This window comes from Bos indicus x Bos taurus, chromosome 11 (assembly GCF_003369695.1).
Source record: "Bos indicus x Bos taurus breed Angus x Brahman F1 hybrid chromosome 11, Bos_hybrid_MaternalHap_v2.0, whole genome shotgun sequence".
Lineage (NCBI taxonomy): Eukaryota > Metazoa > Chordata > Mammalia > Artiodactyla > Bovidae > Bos > Bos indicus x Bos taurus.
In genome coordinates, this window is record NC_040086.1 from 10,013,480 (window position 1) to 10,038,427 (window position 24,948).

Sequence of the window (24,948 nt, forward strand, 5' to 3'; positions counted from 1 at the left end):
AGGGGTACCACCTCTAGACCCCCACCTCCAGCCCTAGGTCTCACTCTAGTGGCTTCACCGAGAGAAACCCCGAGACTTCGGTCAGAGGACTCTGGCTCTTAGGCTTGGGGGCTGCGTACAACGTCAGATGCTCAACGTGACATCAGAGTGAAGGCCGTGACATCATCTAGAAAATGCCTACGGGCACCCTGGGGCATTGGAGGGACTTTCTGGGCCTTCGAGGCTTCAGTTCCCCGGACCTGACCCGACCCCTGCTCCGCGGGAATTCGGCTATTTACGATCCGCAGAGCCGGGGACATGGGGGAAGGGCTGGAGCTGGGGACTGAAGACTTCCCGGAGCTCGGAGCCGAGTCGCCGCACGGGGCGCAGCCCGGGATAGTCTGCGGCACCGTGGCCTCCTGTGTGTCCAGCTCTCTGACCGCAGCTGCCCGGCACCCAACCCGCGGGAAAAGAGAGCTTTATTAAACAAGCTGGGAGGGGCGAGGAGGGGGGCGGGAGGGAGATTGAGCGGCGGCAGCGGCCAGCTTCAAGGAGGAGGGGAGAAGAGGAGGGAACTGGCCTGGGAGGGATCCTGGGAGAAGGCGGAATGTGGGAGGGCTCAAGGGGACGTGGGAGGAACGAAGAGGGGGGGCGGGGGAGAAAGAGGGGCAGTCTCCCAAGTACTTTTTTTTGGAAGTCCTAGGATTGATCTACAGGACCAAGACTCTTCTCCCAGCCGCTAGGGTCCCCGTTCAGCCAAAGGTAGGGGGAGTCACGCTCCCGGTGGGAGGAAGGAGAGTTGTAGATGGAGAGGATGATGGAGGGACCTGGGAAAAGGGGTGATGTAGGGTAGAATCAAAGGAAAGCCAAGCTACTGAGGGTTGTATAGTCAAAGAAGACACAAGAAGAGTGGGGAAAGGAAGCAGATATTGGGGAGTGGGGCTACAGGGTGTTCCAAATAGGGCATCCGAAGTGCCCGAAGGCTAGGGGCTCCTCTGTGAGGCCCCCTCCTGGGTCCCCAAGCCTAAATGTCCCCAAACAAAGCTTCCCTGTTGTGTTGTTTGTCTGAGTTGGGGGAAGCATGGGGCAGGGGTTGTGGGGGGGCGGGTAGGGGGAGCTCGCTGTAAAGGAGCTGTTCTCCTTTACAGAGGGAAGGCCTTGGCTGAGAAGCCGACTAGTGCTCTTGCCTCCTGTGGCCCCGGGAAAGAGATGGCTGTGTTGGCAGGAGGCTTGGACAACCCCACCCCACCCCACCCCACCCCCACCTTGAGGCCTGGCCCTTCTGGGCCCCTTGACCCTGCAGGGCATGTAGGATGTGTACCAAGTTCTCCAATGCATTCTGGTTCTCTGCCTTTTCTACCTGGAATCTGCCCAGAAAGGACTCTCAGCTTGGCTGCCATTTAGGGGACCTGAGATCTGAGGATGCCCTAAGCCCCTTCTTGCCTGCCTCTTTCCACAATCAGTAACTATCTGTCCTCTCTCTGACTGGCTGAACAGGATCATCTGGGTCCCTCCTGCCTCTGCTCCTTGGCTTTTGTCAGTCCCTCTCCTCCTCTTTGCCTTTTCATTAGGTTCGTGGGGTTCTCAAGGCAATTATACTGAGTTTCAGTAAGCTCTGGGAGTTGGTGATGGATAAGGAAGCCTGGCGTGCTGCAGTCTGTGGGATCGCAAAGACTGAGCAACTGAACTGAACTGAACTCCTCCTTACTCATTGCCTGCCTTTCTCAGTTGCTCCCCAATTCTGTGTGCCAGACTCTCTCCTGATCCCCTTCTGTCCATTTTCAACACACTCTCTCTCTCCGCTGTCTGTTTGGTCCCCTTTTATTCCCACAGTTTCCCTTCCTCTCACATCCTGTCTGTCTGGGTCTCCCTCTCTGTGTCTCTTGCTCGGTCTCAACCTATTTATCTTGATGGGCCTCTGATCTTGGTCTCTAATCTCTGTCTTTTGATCACTGGGTGTCCTTGACCTGTGAATCGGGATATAGACGTGATGATAGCAGAACTAGGGAAAGGACATTATGAGACATAACAACTAATAGTGAGCGTTTATTCTTTACAGAAGGGAGGGAGAGCCTTCTCTCTCTCTCTCTTTTTCTCTCTCTTTCTCTCTCTCTCTTCCCCCCGCCCCCCTCCCCAATCTGGGTGTCTCAGTCTGTGCCTCTGTTACTCTGTATTTCTCTTCTTACCTAGTATGTATTTCTGTCTCTCTTAACCCCTGGGTCCCTCCCTTTCTGTCATACTGGCTCTCTGTCTCTGGTCTTAACCAGTGTCTCTTTTCCTCTCATGACCTCTCTCTCAGACCTGGGCTTCTCAATTTCAGCTTCTCTCTCTCTGGGGCACCCAGGCCTTCCCTGCCATGGGACCTGTCAGCGTTTGGCAGTGGAGCCTGTGGGGGTTGCTGCTGTGCCTGCTGTGCAGTTCGTGCCTGGGATCTCCAACCCCATCCACGGCACCTGAGAAGAGGGCTGGGAGCCAGGGGCTGCGGTTTCGGCTGGCTGGTTTCCCCAGGAAGCCATCCGAGGGCCGTGTGGAGATACAGCGGGCTGGTGAATGGGGCACCATCTGCGATGATGACTTCACGCTGCAGGCTGCTCATGTCCTATGCCGGGAGCTGGGCTTCACAGAGGCCACAGGCTGGACCCACAGTGCCAAATATGGCCCTGGAACAGGTGAGCAATGCTTCAGGCACAGCCTAGGTATTGCCAAGGTACAGCCTAAATGTAGGGGAGGGAACAGCCATGGGGACACAGAACACCAAGAACAGCCAGAGTCAAGTACACCCGTGGAGGAGAACATACAGCTGCATGAACTTAGGCTGATCAATGCCTTCTCTGAGCCTCAGATGCCCCCATGTGCAAAATGACTAGATGATCTGTAAGTTACTTTCTTCTGCCAAAGTATGATTCTACAAAGCCACATGCAAAGACAGTCTGACGCAGATGAGCCCTGTATGATTAAAGTACAGCTGGTTTCATGGGAAGCTGAGAGCAGGTAAATGATGTCTGGACATCCCAAAGACAGAAGTGATCACAGATACTGCAGCCAACAAGATCAGATTATAATTTAGAGCTGAAACTGACAAGCTGGGCTTCCAAAGACAAGTATAAACTTTAAGATGTGGTTAGTAGGGGTTTAGGAGCAATTCTGAGACCTGGGGGCACTTGCATTGTATAAACTCACAGTGGAATTGGTAGAACTGGTGCAATCTGCAGTTAACCCCCAATTCCCACTGGTTAGACCACATCTGGAATAAAGCATCACTTTAGATGCCACATTTTCAAACAGACAGTAGAAAATGGAAGCACTGGGCATTTCCTGGTGGTCTAGTAGTTAGGACTTTGCGCTTTCACTCCCGAGGGCACAGGTTTAATCCCTGAATAGGGAACTTAGGTTCCTGGAAATGGAAGTACTTTCAGAGGAGAGCTACCAGATGTAAAAGATTGGAAGCCACGTTTCAAGGAGGAATAGCTGAAGAAAGCAGGGATATTTGACATGAAATGAAAAAGCTTTGGATAATAATTACATGATGGTTGAATTCAAACTTGAAGACAGTCATTTGACTGAGGGACTTTTTCTGGGTGGCATCAAAGGACTGAATCAGACCTGGAGTGGAGGAAAGTAATAAAAGAATCTCAATAGTTTGTGATAGTTCCGATAGCCTGATGGGGCAAGAGGTAGGTATCCCAGCAGAAGCTGGGTAAGTCCTGTCCGGATATGCATGAGGGTTCCCTGCACATGGCCCTTTGAGGGGCCACCAGTTCTGAGAGAAAGTCAGTGATACTCATTTCAGTTTGGCTCAGGTCAAGAGAAGAACACGGGGCAGCATGGCAGCACAGAGCAGTCACATGGGAGAATGGAAGGCTGAGGTGAAAGGCTCTTACGTTTCCAAGTCCTACAAATGGCTCAAATCCCTAAGCCCTCATAAATTGGCTGTATGGTCCTAGGCAAGTTACTTCACTTCCCTGAACTTCAATTTCTTTATACAAAATGGTGATAATATCTTCTGGCAGCTTTGTTCTAAGAATGATCACATATGCACATACCTTGGCAGAGTGCCTCACACACACTAGGCGGCTATCACTGAATGGGTAAGGACAGATCAGAACTTCAGTGTTGACTCTTGGGTTTTTTATTCACCCTACCAAATTCTTGGGTATCCCCAGAACACTATCAACTGTCCATCAATCCTATGCTCCCTTTCCTATTCCTTTCCAGGGTCCCCTGTCCCTTCCCTACCCATTATCTTACCAGGTGTGAGGCTTCCATGCTCTCACCAACATCCCCATGCTACCTCTCCAAGCCTCCCTTATCTCCCCTCCCACACAGGCCGCATCTGGCTGGACAACCTGAGCTGCAGTGGGACTGAGCGGAGTGTGACTGAATGTGCCTCCCGGGGTTGGGGGAACAGTGACTGTACCCACGATGAGGATGCTGGGGTCATCTGCAAGGACGAGCGCCTCCCTGGCTTCTCAGATTCCAATGTCATTGAGGTCTGTAGTTCATAAACACACACACACACATACACACACACACACACACCACCCAGGACGGCAAGACAGAAAGGGCTGTGGGGTGGTTATATGTGGAGATACTAGAATGTAGGGGATCCCATGTGCCCAATGGGATAATTGGGGTCAGTGGGAGACTGGGGGAGTGGGCAAAATGATAGAGCTCTGAGACACTGCATAGTCCAGGTTTATTTTAGCATTAGCATTCAAGTTACTAAGCCTGGCATGAACCTCTCCAACTTCATCCCTGGTCGCCAGGGCACCTGTGCTCTCTCTCAGCTCAGATATTCCTGAGGGAACATTTCACTCTTACTTTCTCTTACTTCTTCAGTGCCACTTCCTCCGTAAGTGTTCCCTCAGGCTCCAAGCAGAGTTAGATGCTCCTTCCCCAGCTTCTTCTGGACCCTTAGTCATTTCTCAGAGCCCAGCAAGTCCTCACACTCTGGTGGCTGCACCACAGTCAGTACCTCACAGAGCGCAGGCCTGCCTCTCAGCCCCATCTCGCCACTGGGTTCACAGCAAGTACACTCAATCAGGGTTTCTTTAGAGTGGCCAGACGTGTGAAAGGTGCCACTGGGATGCCTTCCTCTGCTTGTGGCCCCCTCCCCAGGTAGAGCATCACCTGCAAGTGGAGGAGGTGCGACTTCGGCCAGCTGTTGGAAGGGGCAGACGGCCCCTGCCTGTGACTGAGGGACTGGTCGAAGTCAGGCTTCCGGATGGCTGGTCGCAAGTGTGTGACAAAGGCTGGAGTGCGCACAACAGCCATGTGATCTGCGGGATGCTGGGCTTCCCGAGCGAAAAGCGGGTCAACGTGGCCTTCTACAGGTGAAGCGACGTGGGCGCTGGTGCAGCAGTCTGGAGTTGAGGGGTGCTTGTTAAGGAGCGGTGTTGAGGGACCTCCGAAGGGGTTGGTTCACCTGGGGAGCCGGGGGAAATCTGGAGGCCTCGGTGAAACTAGAGAGTTGAGAAATCTTGGACCATGAAGCGGCCCCCGAGGCGGATTTGCTGCGGGGACCAGCGAAGCTCTGGCCCCAGTGGCCAGAGCCGGGGCGGGGCGAGCGGCGGCGGTGGCGTCGGGGCCGGCGGTCGGCAGGTGGCGTCTCCGCGCCCCGGGGCCAGAGCTGGGCCTCGCGGGGCCACGCCCAGCGGCCCGGGAGCCCGCGGGTCCGAGTCGGTGGGTGGGGGTAGCGACCACGCCCCGCCGAGGCAGTACCCGGGCGGGGCCTAACGCCGTAAGTCTGACGGCGACCGGCCCGGGGCGCCCGCGGGGCGGCGGTCCCATCCTGGCCGCCAATCCCTGAAGGCCGGAGGGCGCCGGAAGAGGCTGGGGCCCTTCCCTGGGTCCCGGCGGCCCACTAGGCGTCTGTGAGCGCGAGAGCACTCAGGACTGCTAAACTAGTTTTCCAGAATATCCTTCAGCCCTGGAGGCCGGCCCTCTCCACCTGCACTGGAGCCCTGGTGTAGGCGCCGGCTTCCGGGGAATGTATCACACTGGGGACCGGCTCTTTGCTTACTGCGTCTCGCTTCCCTGGAGCATCTAATTTGGCCGTTTTAAGAAATTTTGAAATATCTTTATAATTTAAATGATTATCTTCTTCAGCTGTTCCTTAGACCAGTTTTGCAGGAAGAGCTCTTAACATCTGGGTGACCTTCTACTAGGCACGCTACTTCCGATGTGGGGCTGATCGGGGCAGGGTACAACATAACAGCTCTTTTTAATGAAAGCATCTAGATTTTGCACTGCCTTTCCGTTGAGGCAGCATCCCACTGCTCTTATTGACCTTGTAATCACCTAAATTAGGTCTTCCCTCCTCCTTGATACTGATAGAGCAGCCTATTTGAACCTAAATCTGTTGAGTTTACCCTATGAAATGTTTGATACATGTTCTCATGTTTGATACATCATTTAAAAACCATAATGATCCCATGAGATTATCTTGAATCTTGACATTATTTTGCACTTGTCATCCCTCCCTGCCCCCTCTGTTCAGTAGATATGATAGCTATGCCTCCTGATGTCATCAAAGTGACTGTTAAATGTGTTGAAATCTTTAGAACCAAAGTCTAACTCCTCTTATGAATCCTCCAGATTTACATCAAACCTTTAATCATTAGTTGTGAAATGTTTTTTCAACAGTTGGGACAAACTGAACACTACATTGATACAGCCAACATTTCATCATCTTATCTGTAATGAGATTATAGGAGATTTTATTAGTCTTTTGCTAAAATCCACATACACTATGTTCACAGCCATTCTGCAATTTTAGGAATCTTAAAGGAAGTCATGGTGGTTTGATTGAGCTGACTGTTACTGAAATCCTTTTAGATTTCTAAGGATCACCATATTTTTTCCTCAATGCTCACAAACTTTCTACTTAATGACTATTCTAGAACATAAATTATCTGTAAATTGGGGAATCCTTTTCCTCCTTTTTGAAAGTCAGTACATTAACCAGGCTCCAGTCTTTTCCATACTTGCTGAAATTTTTTTTGCCTTGGCTCTGAGAGACATCTGAAAGTTCTTTAGGCCCCAAGGAATATACTTTCTCTGGTATAGCAACTCATATACAGTTGAAAACATCTATGTGCTGTGCTCCTCTGCTGTTATCTACCTCGGGCCTATATTTCCCTATGCTTGTTCTTTACCTTCCCAGAACCAAATCCAGGTTCTGAAAGATTAGTGCGACTTAAATAGCAGGCATTTCAGATGAAGAGGGTAGCACGAACAAAGGTACAGAGAATAAACATTTATTGAGTGCCTATTGTGTGCCAGGGACTGTTGTAGACACTAGGAATTCAACAATAAACAACAACAACAACAAAACCCCCAAAATCCTTGATCTCATGAACTAGGGAAGAATCAGGAAAAAAGTAAAATTACAAAATGTAAGGATGGCAAAGAGTGTAATAGGTAAAAATAAAGCAGGGAAAATGTTAGGAAGTGGGACTGGAATTGCAGTTTTAAAATAAGTCAGAGGAGGCATCATTTGAGAAAATATTTATAGGGCACAATCTATGCAAAAATCTTGATGAGCATCTCCAGGAAGAGGCATCATAAATGAGAAGATACCAGAATGAGGGGTTAGGGGGAATTCTTGTCATACTCCAGGAGGCCACTGGGGCTGGAGCTAAGGGAACAAGGCAGAAGATGACAGGAGATGTAATTTAGGAGGAGATAAGGAAAGAATGAGGAGCCAGATCATGTAAGGCCATTTGAGAGACTTTAATTTTTACTGTGTGAGATGAGGTTTTGAGCAGAGGCGTGACATCTGTCTTCCACTTTTTGTGTATTGGGCTGTTTTGTTAAGAATAGACTGTAAGGAATGTGTAGAGTCAAGGAGGCAGGGAGACTAGTTAGGCAGTTATTGTCTCCTGAAAGCCAACTAAAGAAAGTGAGAGGTGATGTGACCAGTGAAAGTGGTGAAAAAGTGATCAAATTCTGTGTTGAAGATAAAGCCAACAGGATTTGCTGATGGATCCATCGTGGTATGAAAGAATGAGAGGAATTAGGGATCATTCCAAGGTTTTTGGCCTGAGCTAGATATGGAGTTGACCTCATTTGATAAAGAAAACAGTGAGTGGGGCATATTTTGTGTGGGGATGGGAGAGTGGAGATTGTATATTAGGAACTTGTTTTTAGACCAATTAAATTTGAGTTGCTTTAGATACTGAAATGGCGAAGCTATTGGATATATGACTCTAGAGTTCAGTTGAATTAAAGCCCTGAAACTGGACAACATCACCAAGGGAGGGAGTGTAAATAGAGAAAAGGAGGTGCAGGGACTGAACTCTAGGGAGTTTAAACATTATGAGGTCAGGAAGATAAGGCAAAATGCAAACAGAGAGGTGAGGTAGAAAGAAAACCAGGTGAGTGTGGAGACCTGGAAGCCAAGTAAAGTGTTTCAAGGAAGAGCAAGAGGGATCAACTGAGTCACTACTGCTGATGCATCCAAAAACATGAGGACTGAGAAATGAATAGGATTTAGTAACTTGGATGTCATTGTTGACCCCAACAGAGATGAAAATGAATAGGAAATTTTGAAAGACAGTTGACTAGAGTAGAAGATTTTTGTTTAGTCACTAAGTCATGTCCAACTCTTTTGTGACCCCGTGGACTGTAGCCTGTAGGGCTCCTCTGTCCATGGGATTTCCCAGCCAAGAATACTGGAGTGGGTAGCCATTTCCTTCTCCAGGGGATCTTCCCAACCCAGAGACTGAACCCATGTCTTCTGCACTGCTGAGCCACCAGGGAAGCGAGAGAGAAGATGTATACTGAGAAATAGTGGAAGAAAAATCTGAATGGATAAAGTAAGGCTAGGAAATGGAACACTTTTAATGCCAGAGTGGAGAGTTTTACCTTTATCCTATGAAAAATTAAAAAATAAAAGTACTTGTATGGGACAGTGACAAAAATAAGGCCAGTGTTTTTAAAGTTCGTCTGATAGTAGTGAATTGGAAGAGGAGGTTCTAGACGCAGTAAGAGTAATTAGGAAATATAAAAATGAAGCTGACTAGGAGGATGACAAGAAAGAGAGAGGAATGAATAGAGGTAGGATGACTGATAGAACACAGAAAATAAAAGAAGAGATAACTAAAATGATTCTGAAACTGCTCAAGAGAAGGATGGTGCCTGGCATCTCTGGGCTTTAAGTTAATATGAGCTAGCTTTAGACATGGGCTATCCCTGGGAATTTTGAGGCTCAGGAATTGTCCCTAAGTATGCACAGACTCAAGAAAACTTCAGAAATCAGGAATATATGTCTACATATTGGAATCTCTTACTGAGTCTGGAATATGAAGGCTGGAAAAGGAGATATATATTAAGTACAGAGTTCATTCTTAGTAGGGAAAGAGATTACAGTGGTCCTGGGAGATTCTGTGATGAGAATTTGTTGTAGATATTCCTTCACAGGTCAAGTCAGACAGAGGGAGACTCCTCATAGGTAATGCAATTATAAAGGCTAGGCAGGATAGTTATAAACAACTCTGCCTTCCTTGGAGAAAGAAGATGCATCTGGTAGCTTTTAGAGGAAGTTAGTAAGATTCAGAGAATAAGAAAATCATAATGTGATGTATCATATTTCAACTTTGATTTGGTACTTCTACCCTAGAACATGTGAAAGTTGTAGAATTTTAGAAGAGGAAAAGAATGTACAGATAACTGAGCCATTTAATGCCTTTTGGCAGGCAAAGAAATTGAGGTTCTAAGAGCTTAAGTGCTATTTAAGAAGACACTCTTCTAGTTCATTTCAGATATTCTTGTTCATATTCAGATATATTCACTGACAGATATTTACTGAGCTCCCACTGTTTGCCAAGCACTGCGCAAGGTGCTGAGAATACAGAGGTGATGAGAGAGTTGATTTGGCACCAGATCATAGAAGACCTTGTAGGCTATGGTAATGATTTGAATCTTTATGATAAAAGTAACGGAAAGTGATGGAAGTTTTTTAATGAGGAGGGCTGTGAGAGAACGTGATCAGGTTTGGGGCTCCCACTTTGACTGCACTTTGAGAATGGTTTAGAGAAGAGCAAGAGCAAATGGATTAGAGAGTCATTCAGGAAGGAACACTGGCAGGACTTGGTTACAGATTGACTTTGGGAGCCAAAGAAGAGAGAGATGTCAAGGTTGATTCCTAAGTTTCTGGCATATATTTTGCTAAAACAATTGGACCCACATTAAATTTTAGGTAATTTTGAGATATCTAAGTAGGAACATCGAGAAGGCAATGGGATATACAAGGTTAGATGTAAATGAGAACATATAAAGAGAGGATGTGAAGTGAGAAGAAGGCCTTAAAGCTCCAAAAATGTAAATAACTATATAGAGGAGGAGCCTGCAAAGAAGACCAAGAAAGAGCATCCAGAATTAGGACTCAAATAAAGCTAATGGTGTTGTGACAGCTAAGGAGGGAGAGAGAACAGCAGTGTCAGATGCTACCAAGAGTCAGTGGTATGTGAGACCAAAAAAAAAAAAAAAAAATCTAGATTATTATCACAGAGTGATGGGTGGGGAAAGACAGAAAGGACTGGATTAAGGAGTGAGTGGGAAAGATGATGAGTGTTGACACTACTGAAAAGTTTTTCTACTAAGAAGAAATGTGGGCTGGAGTGTGTGTGTGTGTGTGTGAGAGAGAGAGAGAGAGAGAGAGATTTGAATATGTTTAAAAGGATTCAGTTGAGGGAAGGTTATGTGCAACTTCTCAATTGAAAGAGAAAGGATCCTAGGGGAAGGAATTCAGAAACATTTAGGGGTGGTGGCTTTAGAAAAGAGAGACAGATATCAGCACTGTCCTTAAGTGCCAGGGCCTCAATGTAACCTGTATTTGCCTGATATATATTAATAATTATATATACCATATAATTATAAAGACCTTATAAAGTTCTTAAATAACTAGAGAAGTACTTCTAAATTTCTAGATAATACTACATTTTTCTGAGTATTGTTACATGATTTCTCTTGGTTACTGGTGAAAGAAAGTGCCAGATACATTTCATTTCAGACATGTTTGAGAAAAAAACATTTGGAGAAGACATTTTTCACTATACTTATCTGATGAAAGGTTCTAAACTCTTAGCAGTGTCTCAGGAAAGGGACCCAAGAGTTATTGTAGACTCTTTGCTAGGAATGTTGAATGTATTGGATGTTTTGGCAAAGATCATCCTCAGGAAGAAGCCAAGGTAGGAAATACCAAGCAGATTCAGCCCTGTTTAAATCTATATATTAAAATCCTCGCACATCTGCACGTAATATACCACATCCAAACATAACTCAAGAGAAGCAGCAGAACAGAACAGACAGGATAACTAAGAGGATAATGGGGAATTCCATACATTTTGTAAAGACAGACAAGACCTGCATTCATCTATATATAGTTGGACAGGACAAAGAGTGGGCAAAATGAAAGTCTTTGAAATCAAAGGGAGAATGAGAGGAGAAACAGACCTAGTTTTCATTCATCAGACTTAAGGTAACCTCCTGAAGAATAAAATAGGTCAAATATTTAGGTCAATTAAGAAGAAATAAGGTTTTAGACCTTAATTCCCTAGAAGTAAGTCTGGGAGATGAGCTGTTTGTGAATGACTAAAGCATGTGGGATTAGTTTAGACAGGAAGGATACTGTCATCCTAAGCATCCTGGCCTCATGCTCCCCCAGTCAGACCCAGTCAATGTCCCTTGCTGTCCAGCCTTGTTCCTTGGTCCTCGTTCACTGGCCTCGGACCTGGATATGCCAGAAGCCAGAGCGCATCCAGAAAAAAAATAGTCAGCCTCCCTAGGTGTGACCAGGCCAGTTCTCTCTCCTTGCCTAGTCAGTCTGGCAATCCTAACACCCGTCATTTTAACCTGTCCCCCCAGCCCTCCCCCAGGTTTAGAGCAGCCCTAATATCAGTCCAAGAATCCTGTTCCCCGTCTGCCTTAGCCTGACTTCTGTGGGTCCTGGTACAGGGTCTCTATCAGCCCCGAGTCCACGTCCTTCACCGCAACTCACCTGTCTAGTTCATGTGCTTCTGAGGCCAAACAGCTGTGAAGGGTAGAGCCTTGGGGGCATCTAATGCTATAAGATCCTGCCACCAGGAGACCTCTAACTGCTAAAACAGAAATCTTGCCCCTGGTTCCTGTTCCACCAACCTTTCCCACTTGGTTCTAGACTGTTCCTGACTCTGCTGTTGTCTTATCCTCACAGAAAGTTGAGGAAGCGAGCGGCCAAAGCCTCGGCCCGACGCTCCAAGCCCCTTGGAAGGTAATGGGGCAAGAGCCCCGGGACCTCCTGCTCATCCCTGTGGCCCCAGGAGGTGGATGGATGGAAGGCAGCCTATCCATGTCCATCCCAGAACCCAAGCTGATGAATTAGGGATATGGCTGGAAAATGGCCATTCCAGGAGGGAGGAGTGGGGAGGCAGGCATGCGGGTGGGTAAGTTTTGATTTAGGAAGCACAAGGAGGAAATAATATAGGAATGACTAAGGAGACACCTCCGTATCTTTATACTGCCCCCAAATAGCTTGGACTCCAGCCTCAGCCACCTGCATGCTTCCTCCCCCCACAACTCCTAACCTCCCTTCATTCACCTACATCCCCACACTCTCTCCTCCCTCCACTATTCCTCTCATCTCCTCTCCCCTCCCCCTGGACTGACATCACCAGATTTCTCATCACTGTTGCTGAATCCAGAGAGCAGCATGTATTCCAAAAATACAGTTAAGTGGTATTCAGCAGTGTATGTGGAAAATCTGACTGCCTGCTTTGCCCCTTCCCATGCTCTGCATGAAGGGTCCTTCCTAGAGACAGAAAGAAGAAAGAATCCTTTGCCTTTCCCGGGTAATGCACCTGACCACTACTGCCACTAACTTCTTTCTCCTTTTTTCAGACCAGTCACCAAGCTTAAAGCCAAACCCCAAACCCGAATGGGCAGGGGGCCTATTAAGAGGTAAATAAAGTTTAGGCTGGGTGGAGAGGAGAGGGAGTGCCAAGTGATGAGTCAGGGGCATCGGGCTGTGGTTAGGAAGGGGTCCAAGAGACGCCTCCACAAGGAGGTGGAGGAGCAGCAGCAACTGTTACAAGCCACTTTACAGATGATTCACCACAATGTAAAGTAAGATCGGCCCTTTTGTTTGGTTTTTTTGTTGTTGTTGTTGGGTTGTGGGTTTGTTTTTTTTTTTTTTGGCCCATATGTTTTTTGTCTGAGGAATTATGCTCGTCACAGGATTTTTGAAAAATCTCCATAGAAGTTCACCCATTGACTCCTCTTGTTCCACATGCTTATTCATCTTCCCCCAGCAGATTTTAGGAGATACTCTGGCACTCTTGTCCTTCAGATGCCATGCTTGCCTCTCGCCCAAGGAGTTAAGTTTCCCGAAGGGATCAGTGTTCCCATCCTACCTTTATTAATTGTTAAATGGAATAAGTGCTACTGGGTTGGAAGTGAGACTCAGGATCCCCTGTGGAACCTTTCCCAGGGCAGGAGTCAGATGACGGTCCTGGTCCTCTGGCCCAGTTAACACAGTTAGGCTCCCAGTTCCATCATTTTCCTTCTGGGCTCCTTCAGAACCCCAGGGAACAAAAAGCTTCCAATCCCAATGACTGCGTCTCACTTGGCTTCTGAAGGCAGTTCGCGCAAGAAAAGTCCCCTGGAGAGCTCCTTCAGCAGTGTGTGAGGGGTGGAGAAGTAGGCCCTTTCTATTGTCTCCTCCTCTTTTCACAGCATTCCAGGATCACTCAGGGGTCCCAGGCACCACCCCCCCCCACTCCCCAGCTCCTCCCTCTGGTGCCTTCAACAGGCTTTGGCATTGGAGGGTGTTCCCATAGTGCCCTTCCAGCTTAGGGTTGTCTTGCACAACATGGCCATACTCTGGCCTTCCCTGACCCCCACATTAAAGCGACGACCTCTTTCACTTTTATTTTCAGCCACACAGGACTTTGAAAGAATACTAAGTCTCTTTGAGCTTCAGAGTCCACTTATCTTGAGCTTCCAAAGGTATTCTGTAAAGTCTCCAGGCTTCCTTTGTCTGATTTGTCTATAACTTATCCCTCTCTCTGTGTCTTCCTAGCCAGTGGCTTCAAATCATCATATTCTCCTCTGACATCAAGTAATAGAGCACATTACTGTAGTAATTCGCCACCAGACCACCTCACAGGCCCACCCCACCAACACAAGGCCTCATTGGTTCCTTCCCTCTCTGGGTTCAAACAGGCTGTTCTGGGAAGAAAGCACTTCTCTTATTTCATGGCTCACTGCCTTGAAATTTCATTCCCTTCCGTTGGTGTTGATAAGCAAGCCCCCTCATTCTCTCTAGCATCTCTCTGCTGTGTTTCAAAGTTTTAACGTCTCTAATTTAGTCCCATTTTCCTGCTCAGGTGGCTATGGAACATTCTTTCTGTTACATTTAAACTACGGAAGCATGGACTACCTCATTAAAGACTCATACAGTTCAGCTTTAGGTCTGGGGTTATCCTTACCCTTCAGTTGTTCACATTCACTCTCCTTCTCTGGTCATGTGGTCTCTCTTTGTCTTGCATTTGTACATCTTCATTCCTATATATACCAGCTCCAGTCTTTCCTGTGTTCCACCTTCTAGTCTGTTCTTCCTGTAACTGCCCATCATCCTCTGGCCTGGAAGCCCCTCTGGCCTCTAAGAAGCCATGTAGACCCAAGACTTACTCACTTCTTTGCATCCTGACTCATTTAGTTCTTTCAGTCGCAGCGTAATAGAAAGATCTGCTTACTCTGGCCATTCAGGCTTCCTGTTAGCTACTCCCTCCTGCCTATCTCTTCCAGATGGTCAGTCCTGGCTTCCTAATCTCTTTGCACAGCAGCTTCAGCCTCCACGGGGGCCAGCTCCCTGAAACCACACAGAACAAGGTCTCTGTCAGGCAAGTCAAAACTAGCTTTCCTTCCCACAGGGTTCTTCTGTTGCAGAACATACCCAAGGAGCCCCCTGTTTGGGCTCTTTCAGCCTGGAAACTCCCCATTACCGTTGTCTCTTTGTCTCTGTGTTTTTGCAGAGAAGAGAAGAAGAAGAACTAAAGCGGTCATGAAAGGTTGGGGGATGGTGGAGGCATGGAGTGGGAGGAGGGCTGCAGGCAAAGAGGCAGGAGCACTGTTTCACCCTACTGCTCCCACTCCTGTCCCCCCAGGCTGCTGGCCCAGCGGCAGCAACACTCCTTTGGTCTGCATGGGGTGGCGTGCGTGGGCACGGAGGCCCACCTCTCCCTCTGCTCTTTGGAATTCTATCGAGCCAATGACACCACCAGGTGCCCGGGGGGGGCCCCTGCGGTGGTGAGCTGTGTGCCAAGCCCTCTCTACGCAGCATCCAGTGGCCAGAAGAAGCAACAGTCGAAGCCTCAGGGGGAGGTGTGTGAAACACTATGACCTTCCCCACCGCCCAGGTGAAGAACCCCATAGCCTGGCCATCCCTTGATTAAGCATAGTTCTGACCTTTGAGGACAGAGAGGAACCTTCCAGGGGTTGGGCCACAGACCTGAGACCACCTGCTCCCTCCCACCAGAATCTCATTGATCTCCCAGGTCTACTGTCTCTGTGCTGATGTTCCCATTCACTGCTGCGCACGTCTCTCTCCTGTACAGGCCCGAGTGCGTCTAAAGGGCGGCGCCCACCCAGGAGAGGGCCGGGTAGAAGTCCTGAAGGCTGGCACGTGGGGCACGGTCTGTGATCGCAAGTGGGACCTGCAAGCAGCCAGCGTGGTGTGTCGGGAGCTAGGCTTCGGGAGTGCTCGAGAGGCTCTGAGCGGTGCCCGCATGGGGCAGGGTGAGGCGGGCACAGGTTGGAGGGAGAGGGAGGTAGGAGGTACATACTCCTGGAGGGGTACATTCCTTAGGAAGGAGACCCCTGGGCAGACAGTAAAGTTAGAACCTCCCGACCTCTGACTTCTGACCTTAGGCATGGGTGCCATCCATTTAAGTGAAGTTAGATGCTCTGGACAGGAACTCTCTCTCTGGAAGTGCCCCCACAAGAACATCACAGCTGAAGACTGCTCGCATAGCCAAGATGCTGGCGTCCGATGCAACCTGCCCTACACTGGGGTAGAGACCAAGGTCAGTCACTCTTTCCCACCTTGGTTCAGGAGTCTCATGTCCTATCCAGCCCTGCCTGGTCGTGATGCAGTCTGATGGCCCTACTGCCCACTGCCCCAGGCCCCGATCATCCTGCAGCTCCCCCTTGACGCCACCGCTTGCTAGCCCTGTAAGTGCTTCTGAATCACCATTCAGCCACGGGCCCACTGTGGACTCCCACTACTCCACCCCAAAAGCTTCCACAGCACTTCCATTGCGTCACTACAGATCCGACTCAGCGGGGGCCGCAGCCGACATGAAGGGCGAGTCGAAGTGCAAATAGGGGGACCTGGGTCCTTTCGCTGGGGCCTCATCTGTGGAGATGACTGGGGAACACTGGAGGCCATGGTTGCCTGCAGGCAGCTTGGACTGGGCTATGCCAACCACGGCCTACAGGTGAGTGGGAAGGAGAAGGGAACCAAGGCTATTGCCTCCAAAGGTTGTGTCTGGGACACAGGTCTGCCAAAATGAGTCTCTTGGCTGGGGAGGCTGGATGGTGGCCTCACAAAAACACCTCTGTATGTCCCCAGGAGACCTGGTACTGGGATTCAGGAAATGTGACAGACGTGGTGATGAGTGGAGTGCGCTGCACAGGGGCTGAGCTGTCCCTGGACCAGTGTGCTCATCATGGCACCCATGTCACCTGCAAGAGGACAGGAAGCCGTTTTACTGCTGGAGTCATTTGTTCTGAAAGTGAGTCAAGTGTAGGGTGATGCAAGCCAGGGAGGCGAGGCTCTGGGTCACCTCTTTGCAGGAAGAGCTGCAATCTGGAGGGGTACACCTTCCCTGTGGAAAGCCAGTCTCACCCGTTTTCTGGGGGAGGGGGATGGAAGCACTCCCACCTGTCCCTGCCCCTCACCAGTGACGTCTAACTCTCCTCCCTTCCTCGGTGCAGCCGCGTCAGATCTGCTGTTGCACTCAGCACTGGTGCAGGAGACCGCTTACATCGAGGACCGGCCTCTGCACATGCTGTATTGTGCTGCTGAAGAGAACTGCCTGGCCAGCTCGGCCCGCTCAGCCAACTGGCCTTACGGCCACCGGCGTCTGCTCAGATTCTCCTCCCAGATCCACAACCTGGGACGTGCTGACTTCAGGCCCAAGGCTGGGCGCCACTCCTGGGTGTGGCATGAATGTCATGGGTGAGAGGGTCAAGTAGTAGAAGGGCAAGACCACTGGGGAAGAGGTGAGCCTGCTGGGGGCACGGAAAGAAACAGGGGTCCCCTTGTCCCCACAGGCATTATCACAGTATGGACATCTTCACTCACTACGATATCCTGACCCCCAACGGCACCAAGGTGGCTGAGGGCCACAAAGCTAGTTTCTGTCTAGAAGACACCGAATGTCAGGAGGGTGAGTTGAGGCCCAGAATAGATGGCACTGTCCTCATCTCCACAGCCTTGCCTCGCATGACATATGCTCATCTCCTCAGATGTCTCCAAGAGGTATGAGTGTGCCAACTTTGGAGAGCAGGGCATCACTGTGGGTTGCTGGGATCTCTACCGGCATGACATCGACTGTCAATGGATTGACATCACAGATGTGAAACCAGGAAACTACATTCTGCAGGTGCCGGGGCTCTGAGATTTCCAGTTGTTGAGTGGGAAGAGTGTTTATTAAAGACACCTTTGGATTTGAGGAATGCAGCTCATTTGTTGGCTTTCTCCTACTCACAGGTAGTCATCAACCCCAATTTTGAAGTAGCAGAGAGTGACTTCACCAACAACGCCATGAAATGTAACTGCAAATATGATGGACATCGCATCTGGGTGCACAACTGTCACATTGGTATTTGGTGGGAAGAGAAGCCAGAAGGCCTGGGGGTGGGAGGGAAAGGCCTTCATTCGCATCTCCCTAGGTTGTTTCTGAGTCTCCCCACCCACTTCTGGATCTCCCAGTCTCTCCACTTCCACCCACCCTTCCCCATAATGGGTCTGTTTTCCTACCCAAACCACCTGTTCACCTTGCAGGGGATGCCTTCAGTGAAGAGGCCAACAGGAGGTTTGAACGCTACCCTGGCCAGACCAGTAACCAGATCATCTAAGGTGCCACCACCTTCCTCTGCAGACCACCACTGGCCCCTAACGGCAGGGGTCTGAGGCTGCCATTACCTCAGGAGCTTACCAAGGAATCTTTGATGTCGGCAGGCCCACAGCACTCGTCCGTTGTGCACTGCAGATATGGAACCATCAAGCAGAAATCACTGCCCTCTTTCTTAGGCTAGCTGTCCCGATCTGTGGCCAGGCACGGGGCATTCTGCTCCCAGGCCCAGCACAAAGCCAAGCAGCCAGAGAGAGGCGCACCTGACTGACTACCCAGGACACCAGACAACAGCGGCTCGTTTTCTTGAACAGGGAGGTCAGAACGGTTTAACTCCAGCATCTCCCCTCAGTTCTGGAAGACAAAGCTTTACCTCTAGCCTTTTTGTGGGGGGAAAGAGCAGTGTTCCACCCTTCCCCTCATTTTTCAGTATGACATGTTGTTAGGTATAATTTTATTTTATATAAAAAGTGTTTTTGTGATTCTTCAGAGCCCAGGAATTGGTGCTGGTAGTTGGAGGGACCTGCCCCCAACTGGTTCAGTCAATCCTCTGTCCAGGTGCCCTCAGAGCCCAAGCCATGAAACCAAGGTTGCAGTCCGAACAGGAGCCTCCTCCTCTTGCTGGTTCATTCATTCCGTGACTTCAGGGGTCACATATAAGGTCAGAGTTTCCTGTCCTCGCCGGATCCGCACTGCCAGTTGGGATTGGGTTCGAACAGCTTCATAAATATCTTCAGCATTTTGTACCAGCTGCTCCCCAATGGCCAAGATCACATCACCAGGTCGTAGACCAGCCCTATGGCAAAAGATAGAGAGATAAAGGAGGGACTAGATGGCCCAGTTCAAGGGCACATACACCCCACCCATCTCCACCTCCTAATGCAGCCTCTCCCTCACCGGTGAGCAGGGGAGTCCAGGATGACTTTATGGATGAGCACACCATGCTGAACATCAGGAAAGCTTGGTTCTCGAAGCTGTAGTTCAGCAAGGATGCTGAAAGGACACAGATCACTCTGTTAATCACAGGGCACTCTCCCCATTTGGGGTTTGCCTCAAATCCTTCATCAGCATGCTGACAAGTGGGTGAACAGGGCATGCACTAGATCCTCTTGATACAAAAACAATTCACTTTCTGCCTTCTAGCAGTTAGGACGTGGAATTCCAAGTGACACACAGGGTTAAATCAATAGCACTAATGTCATTCTAGAATCCTAAAAGAAGCTATAACTTTAGGAAGTGCTATAACTTTAGCTTAACCTAGAAGAATCAATCTGATATTTAACTATATAAAACAAGAACAACATAAAAACACGGGATTAGGAAATCAAGTTGGCAGGAACAGAAAATACTCATAGGGAAGCCACGTCTAGATTGGGTGTTGTAAATCTAAGCAATAACAGGATGGGAGGTATGCAAAATAGAGTGAGGTGAGAAAAATCAAGATAATGAGAGAGAACAGCTCTTCTGATAGCTCCAAGAATGGGGCAACTCATCTTAGATAAAAACAGAACTAAGAATGAAGCTCAACAGAACTGCCAGGTACCCACCACGGGTTACACTGATGGCCCTACGTGTCACTACCCCTAAAGCTCATACCTGGGAGTCAAGGTCAGCATCATCACCCCAATGTAGCGGCGCTGGGACCCACTGATTCCAAACCAGGAGTCTGTGTTAGAAGGACAAATGAGCCCCACCCAGGTATATCCTTACTTCCCCTCCCCCTCCCAATAGACCCCTCTCCAGCAAACCCTCCCCACCCCTGCCACTTAAAGAAACCCCTTTCCCCGCAAGCCAGGCTTACTCTTCTTTTCTCCACGATGCAGAAACTCTCGAAGGCGATCAGAAGGGATGGCAAAGGAGATTCCAGATGTGACCTTCATGGTATTCACCCCAATCACCTCCCCATCCTGTTGGGACACAGCCCACTATTCTCTAACCCAAACAAATAATAGGAGATGGGGGTACCTGAGCAAGAGTGGCAGGGAGTTTTAGGGAGATCTAGTTGGATTCTGGGAGACAGCCAACAAGAAACTGCTCAGAAACTTGACCAAACATCCGTGAATTAGGGAAAACCCACCCCTTCCCATACTGACCTGGGATAGGGATTCTTGGAAAGGATGTCACACTCACCAGGTTGACCAGGGGACCTCCAGAGTTTCCAAACTGCAGGACAAGGAGAAAATATGGGAGAGATCCAGGGACTCTATGCCTCGGGGCACAATCAGGATGTAGACACTTTCTCCAAATCCTCTCCTTTCCCAGCCCGTGAAGGAATGGCCACATTTTTTGCGACCCAATCCCAGTATATAGGCTCATCCACCATCTATCACCATTGGTGCCTGTACCACACACCCCCTACCCCCCCCAACCTAGTCTCTCATTTCTCTCATATCAGGACGCACATCAATAGCTGCATCAGTCTGGATATACTCCACATTGGTTTGGGGAAGGCCCAGATCTTTGGCTGGACGCTGAGCAGAGCTGACAATGCCGGAGGTGATTGTGTTCTGCAGTGCAAAGGGACTTCCCATAGCAACAACAAACTCCCCTTGCCGAACATCAGCTGAGCGTCCCAGGGGCAGCGTAGGGAGAGGCTCCTAAGGGAGAATGGGTACAAGAGACCTGTCATCTGGAGATGTGAACAAATTCACAGCCCCAAGCAGATATGGCCTGCCCCGACCCCCACCTTGGTCTGAATCCTCAGCGTGGCGATGTCTGCCACAGGATCCACAGCTGTGACCACGGCCTCATACGTGTCGCCGCTAGGCAGCCTTACACGGACTCGGCGCCGATCAGCCACCACATGGGCATTGGTAACGATGAGTCCATCGGCAGCCACCACGAATCCTGAGCCATTCGAGATAGGGACTTCACGGCCCGAAAAAGGGTGCCTGGAAAAAGGGGGGGGGGCGGGGCGAGGGGGAGTACGGATGTGAGGAGGCTCGGACCCATCCTTCTTGCCCGCCCTCTAGCCCGCGGCTGCGGTGCCTTAGTGTTTACCCCCACCGTTACCTGCCCAAGATCTCGATATAAACCACGGCAGGGGCCGTCTTCTCCACCACGTCCGCGATGAAGTTGTACTGGCTCCGGGGAGAGGTGGGCGGCGAGCCAAGGACCGAGGCGAGCACAGCCGGGGGACCCCGCCCCCCGCCCCAAAACAACAACAGTACTGCCCCTCCAGCGCCCAGCGCCACCGCTAGCCACACGCGCAGACGGGTTCCAGGAGTCCCTGAGTCTTCCGGGGTCCGGGGATCTGGGGTCCCAGCGATCAGCCGTGCTCGGAGATCCGAAGTCCGGGACCTCAGGCATGTCCGTGGTTCAGGGACCCCCACAGACAACCGGGCCCTGAAACTGGGGGTCCCATAAGTCACTCGGGTCCGAGGGTCAGGAGTTCCTGACGTCAGCAGGGCCCGGAGGTCAGGGGTCAACAGGGGTCCCTTTCCCCAGCGACCCCCCCACAAAGCCCGCCATCCCCGGAGGCTCCAGCCAGCACCCCGCCCCGCCCTCAGTGCAGCCATCAGCTCCGCCTCGGCGGCTTCCTCGCCCGCCCAGCGCAGAGGCGGCGCCCTAGACGCGACCGGGAGGACGGCTGGACGCTGAGAACGCCGGTACCTGAAGTCTCCAGAAGTGCACGCTGGGACCCAGGATTCCAGGAGGCCAACTCCGCCCCCGCCCCTCGAATGCCGGGAATTGTGGTCCCCGCGGGACGCGAGTTATGAGGTGGCCTACGGGTCCGCGAGGCATGATGGGACCGCTAGCCCTTCCGGGGCGCCTCAGAATTTCAGGTCCCGGCACCCTGGGCGGATGCCCGCAGACTCCGCCTTCCCAAGAGCCCCTGCGGCGGGGCGCAAAGATGGCGGCATCGGCCAGACAACCCTAAAGCAGCGGCAATGGAACCTCCCTCGTCTCCGGGGCCGGAGCGGCTCTTTGATTCGCACCGGTAAGAACCCCGGTGGGAAGAGACCGACTTCCGTGTCCACTTGGCCTTCGGCGCCCGATCACCCCGCCTCTCGCCCCCAGGCTCCCGGGTGACGGCTTCCTGCTCCTCGCGCTACTACTCTACGCTCCAGTCGGGTTCTGCCTCCTGGTCCTGCGCCTGTTTCTTGGGATCCACGTCTTCCTGGTTAGCTGCGCGCTACCAGACAGTGTCTTTCGCAGGTTCCGACCCGGGCGCTCGGGGAGGGTCGGGGCTGGGCCTGGCCCGAGGCCAGGTAGTCACCACTGCCTGCGTTCGCAGGTTCGTGGTGCGGACCATGTGTGCAGTGCTGGGGCTCGTGGCCCGGCAGGAGGACTCTGGACTCCGGGATCACCGTGTCAGGGTCCTCATTTCCAACCACGTGACACCTTTCGACCACAACATAGTCAACTTGCTCACCAGCTGTAGCACCGTGAGTTAGGGAGGAAGCCGAGAGTGCCACGGAGTGGCTCCCTGGGGCCCAGCTCAAGGCGCCCCTCTCCGTGTTCGGCTTTCCCTTGGGGACCACAAGATACTGACCCTTACCCCGACCTCGCTTTTCTACCCATATGTCAATTTTTCTCACTTCACAGCATTCTTTTCTTCTTGCTTTCTCTCCTTCCGATTCCCAGCCTCTACTCAATAGTCCCCCAAGCTTTGTGTGCTGGTCTCGGGGCTTTATGGAGATGGATGGTCAGGGCGAGTTGGTGGAGTCACTCAAGAGATTCTGTGCTTCAACAAGGCTTCCCCCTACCCCTCTGCTGCTATTCCCCGAGGAAGAGGCCACCAATGGCCGGGAGGGGCTCCTGCGCTTCAGGTGGGTGAGCACAGGTATCTGTCTCCAACTGTAGGTGATCAGGCTTGGGGGCCCTTGGGTTTTCACAGCCTTCTTCAGCCCTGCCCCCTACTTTCCTAGTTTATTTACTTTTTGCCCACTTTTAGTTCTTTCCCTTGAATCCGTTAATTTCCCACGTTTCTATTTGTACAGTGTGACAGTGTCTGTTTTAAGTCAGGTATGAGCTGCTGACTAGATTGGCTAGAATCCCATCTTACTTTCTTCACTCTTCTAGTTCCTGGCCATTTTCTATCCAGGATGTGGTACAGCCTCTTACCCTGCGAGTCCAGAGACCTCTTGTCTCCGTGGTGAGTGTGTCCCACAGGGAATCTCTGGGTTTGGAGGGGAAGTTTCCTACTCCTGGCCCTGGTTTAGACCTCACTCATGCCCTCCCCTCAGACGGTGTCAGATGCATCCTGGGTCTCAGAACTGCTGTGGTCACTTTTCGTCCCTTTCACGGTGTATCAAGTAAGGTATTAACTGTCCTCACTTTTTGGTGGCTGGGAGAAACTCATCTCAAGGTCAAGGAAGTAGCTGTCTCTGCCCTGTCCTTTTGCAGATCTTTTAATGTCAAGGTCCTACCACAGAGGCAATATAAAGTATTTATTACCTCCCTACTGTCACCACCACTGTTCCAAGAAAAGACGCATCAGAGTGGAGAGTGGGTGACCCCAACGTGGACCTGGATTATTTTTTGCAGGTGGCTCCGTCCTGTTCATCGACAGCTGGGGGAGGGGAGTGAAGAGTTTGCCCTCCGTGTACAACAGGTGGTAGGGGACATGGGCAGGGTGGAAGTGGGTTCTTTCTTTAGGGGGAAGGAGAGGAACACTTGAGAAACTTCCAATCCTCCAATTTTCCCTAGTTGGTGGCCAAAGAATTGGGCCAGACAGGGACACGACTCACTCCAGCAGACAAAGCAGAGCACATGAAGCGACAGAGACACCCCAGATTGCGCCCTCAGTCAGGTGTGTGGTCTCTGGACATAAAGCTTTTCAACTCTTTTGCAGCCTGTTCTGACTTCCTCCCTATGCCTGTACTAATCAGCCTCTCTCCTTGAGTTTTCCACTCACCATATTTTGGATTTCTTTTTTGCAGCCCAGTCTTCTTTCCCTCACTCCCCTGGCCCTTCTCCTGATGTGCATCTGGCAACTCTGGCTCAGAGAGTGAAGGAGGTTTTACCCCATGTTCCACTGGGCGTCATCCAGAGAGACCTAGGTATGAGAAAGAGTAGCTTTACCCAAGAAGACAGGCATAGGGAGGGAAAGTGGGTGGCCAAGGGAGAAGGTGAGCAGAGAAATAGACTGTGCTGTCCATTCCTCCCTTCTCCGCAGCCAGGACTGGCTGTGTAGACTTGACCATCACTAATCTGCTTGAGGGAGCCGTAGCTTTCATGCCTGAAGACATCACTGAGGGGACCCAATCCCTTGCCACAGCCTCCACTCCCAAGGTGAGACCCAGAAAATGAGCAGGTCCAGGACTTGAGGTGGGATGGGGCAGTCTGCATATTCCCTGTCCTGACGTCTGTTTTTGATCCTGAGACCCTAGCACAGTACCTCTCTTGCAAAGTAGGCATTCGATGCGTGTTTAATGATGATGACTTCGCAAGCCCTCTGACATTGTGATCACCTCAGTTCCCCAGCTCTGGCCCGGCAACCCCTCAGCCCACAGCCCTAACATTTGCCAAGTCCTCCTGGGCCCGGCAGGAGAGTCTACAGGAGCGAAAGCAGGCGCTGTATGAATACGCGAGAAGGTGAGACGCTTAGAGGACAACCAGTAGGAAAGGGCAGGTTGGAGAAAGGGAATAATACAGCAAAGCCCATACAATGTTTTCTTGTGTCCCACAGGCGATTCACAGAGAGGCAGGCCCAGGAGGCTGATTGAGTACAGGATGGCACCCAGAGCCGCAGGACGGAGACTGGGGGCAGCCCTCACCCGACTCAACAGGCCGGATGGGTGGGTGCTAAAGGGAGGAATGGGCTCCCCCCAGTGTCACATTAAATTCAGGGTTTTCACTCAAGGTCTCTGTTGCCTCTTTGGGTCTCAAAAACCTTGTAGCAGGT

At 50.7% G+C, this 24,948-nt stretch overlaps 3 protein-coding genes across 6 annotated transcripts; 2 read left to right on the plus strand and 1 right to left on the minus strand.

The window, feature by feature from the left end:
• The first annotated feature begins 544 nt into the window (after positions 1-544).
• Positions 545-18,589, plus strand: LOXL3 (lysyl oxidase like 3). Of its 4 annotated transcripts, none has more exons than XM_027554799.1 (16): positions 545-741; positions 2,324-2,648; positions 4,306-4,469; positions 5,098-5,312; positions 12,176-12,232; positions 12,859-12,918; positions 15,126-15,342; positions 15,576-15,756; positions 15,889-16,043; positions 16,290-16,457; positions 16,592-16,754; positions 16,957-17,200; positions 17,296-17,411; positions 17,491-17,627; positions 17,735-17,846; positions 18,029-18,582. In XM_027554799.1, exons 2-16 carry the CDS (start codon positions 2,336-2,338, stop codon positions 18,100-18,102), a joined length of 2,376 nt encoding a protein of 791 aa, XP_027410600.1. In that variant the 5' UTR covers positions 545-741; positions 2,324-2,335; the 3' UTR covers positions 18,103-18,582. The 4 variants fall into 4 exon arrangements, with proteins under 4 accessions (XP_027410600.1, XP_027410599.1, XP_027410601.1 ...); XM_027554798.1 differs by having other exon boundaries at positions 634-741; positions 2,300-2,648; XM_027554800.1 differs by lacking the exons at positions 12,176-12,232; positions 12,859-12,918 and having other exon boundaries at positions 634-741; positions 2,300-2,648; positions 18,029-18,589.
• On the minus strand, positions 18,536-21,843 carry HTRA2 (HtrA serine peptidase 2). Its single transcript, XM_027554806.1, has 8 exons — positions 21,111-21,843; positions 20,785-20,989; positions 20,501-20,695; positions 20,229-20,261; positions 19,900-20,005; positions 19,695-19,764; positions 18,996-19,091; positions 18,536-18,894 (listed from the first exon to the last, which is right to left on the minus strand). The coding sequence occupies exons 1-8, from the start codon at positions 21,614-21,616 to the stop codon at positions 18,729-18,731; spliced, it is 1,377 nt and encodes a 458-aa protein (XP_027410607.1). The 5' UTR covers positions 21,617-21,843; the 3' UTR covers positions 18,536-18,728.
• Positions 21,844-21,865: 22 nt separating this feature from the next.
• Positions 21,866-24,905, plus strand: AUP1 (AUP1, lipid droplet regulating VLDL assembly factor). Its single transcript, XM_027554807.1, has 12 exons — positions 21,866-22,038; positions 22,119-22,256; positions 22,336-22,486; positions 22,686-22,870; positions 23,124-23,196; positions 23,288-23,361; positions 23,589-23,655; positions 23,751-23,853; positions 23,984-24,103; positions 24,220-24,335; positions 24,520-24,638; positions 24,733-24,905. Exons 1-12 carry the CDS (start codon positions 21,989-21,991, stop codon positions 24,767-24,769), a joined length of 1,233 nt encoding a protein of 410 aa, XP_027410608.1. The 5' UTR covers positions 21,866-21,988; the 3' UTR covers positions 24,770-24,905.
• Positions 24,906-24,948: the final 43 nt, after the last annotated feature.

Excerpts from the sequence above, each read along its gene's own strand:
- HTRA2 (XM_027554806.1), bottom strand. The coding sequence starts at position 21,616 with ATGGCTGCACTGAGGGCGGGGCGGGGTGCTGGCTGGAGCCTCCGGGGA. Across the intron at positions 20,990-21,110 it reads TATATCGAGATCTTGGGCAG|GCACCCTTTTTCGGGCCGTG; the intron begins GTAACGGTGGGG and ends CCCTTTTTCCAG. Across the intron at positions 18,895-18,995 it reads CTGGACTCCCCTGCTCACCG|GGCTGGTCTACGACCTGGTG; the intron begins GTGAGGGAGAGG and ends CTTTTGCCATAG.
- LOXL3 (XM_027554799.1), top strand. The coding sequence starts at position 2,336 with ATGGGACCTGTCAGCGTTTGGCAGTGGAGCCTGTGGGGGTTGCTGCTG. Across the intron at positions 5,313-12,175 it reads GTCAACGTGGCCTTCTACAG|AAAGTTGAGGAAGCGAGCGG; the intron begins GTGAAGCGACGT and ends TTATCCTCACAG. Across the intron at positions 17,847-18,028 it reads GGTGCACAACTGTCACATTG|GGGATGCCTTCAGTGAAGAG; the intron begins GTATTTGGTGGG and ends TTCACCTTGCAG.
- AUP1 (XM_027554807.1), top strand. The coding sequence starts at position 21,989 with ATGGAACCTCCCTCGTCTCCGGGGCCGGAGCGGCTCTTTGATTCGCAC. Across the intron at positions 22,871-23,123 it reads GAGGGGCTCCTGCGCTTCAG|TTCCTGGCCATTTTCTATCC; the intron begins GTGGGTGAGCAC and ends TCACTCTTCTAG. Across the intron at positions 23,854-23,983 it reads CAGATTGCGCCCTCAGTCAG|CCCAGTCTTCTTTCCCTCAC; the intron begins GTGTGTGGTCTC and ends TCTTTTTTGCAG.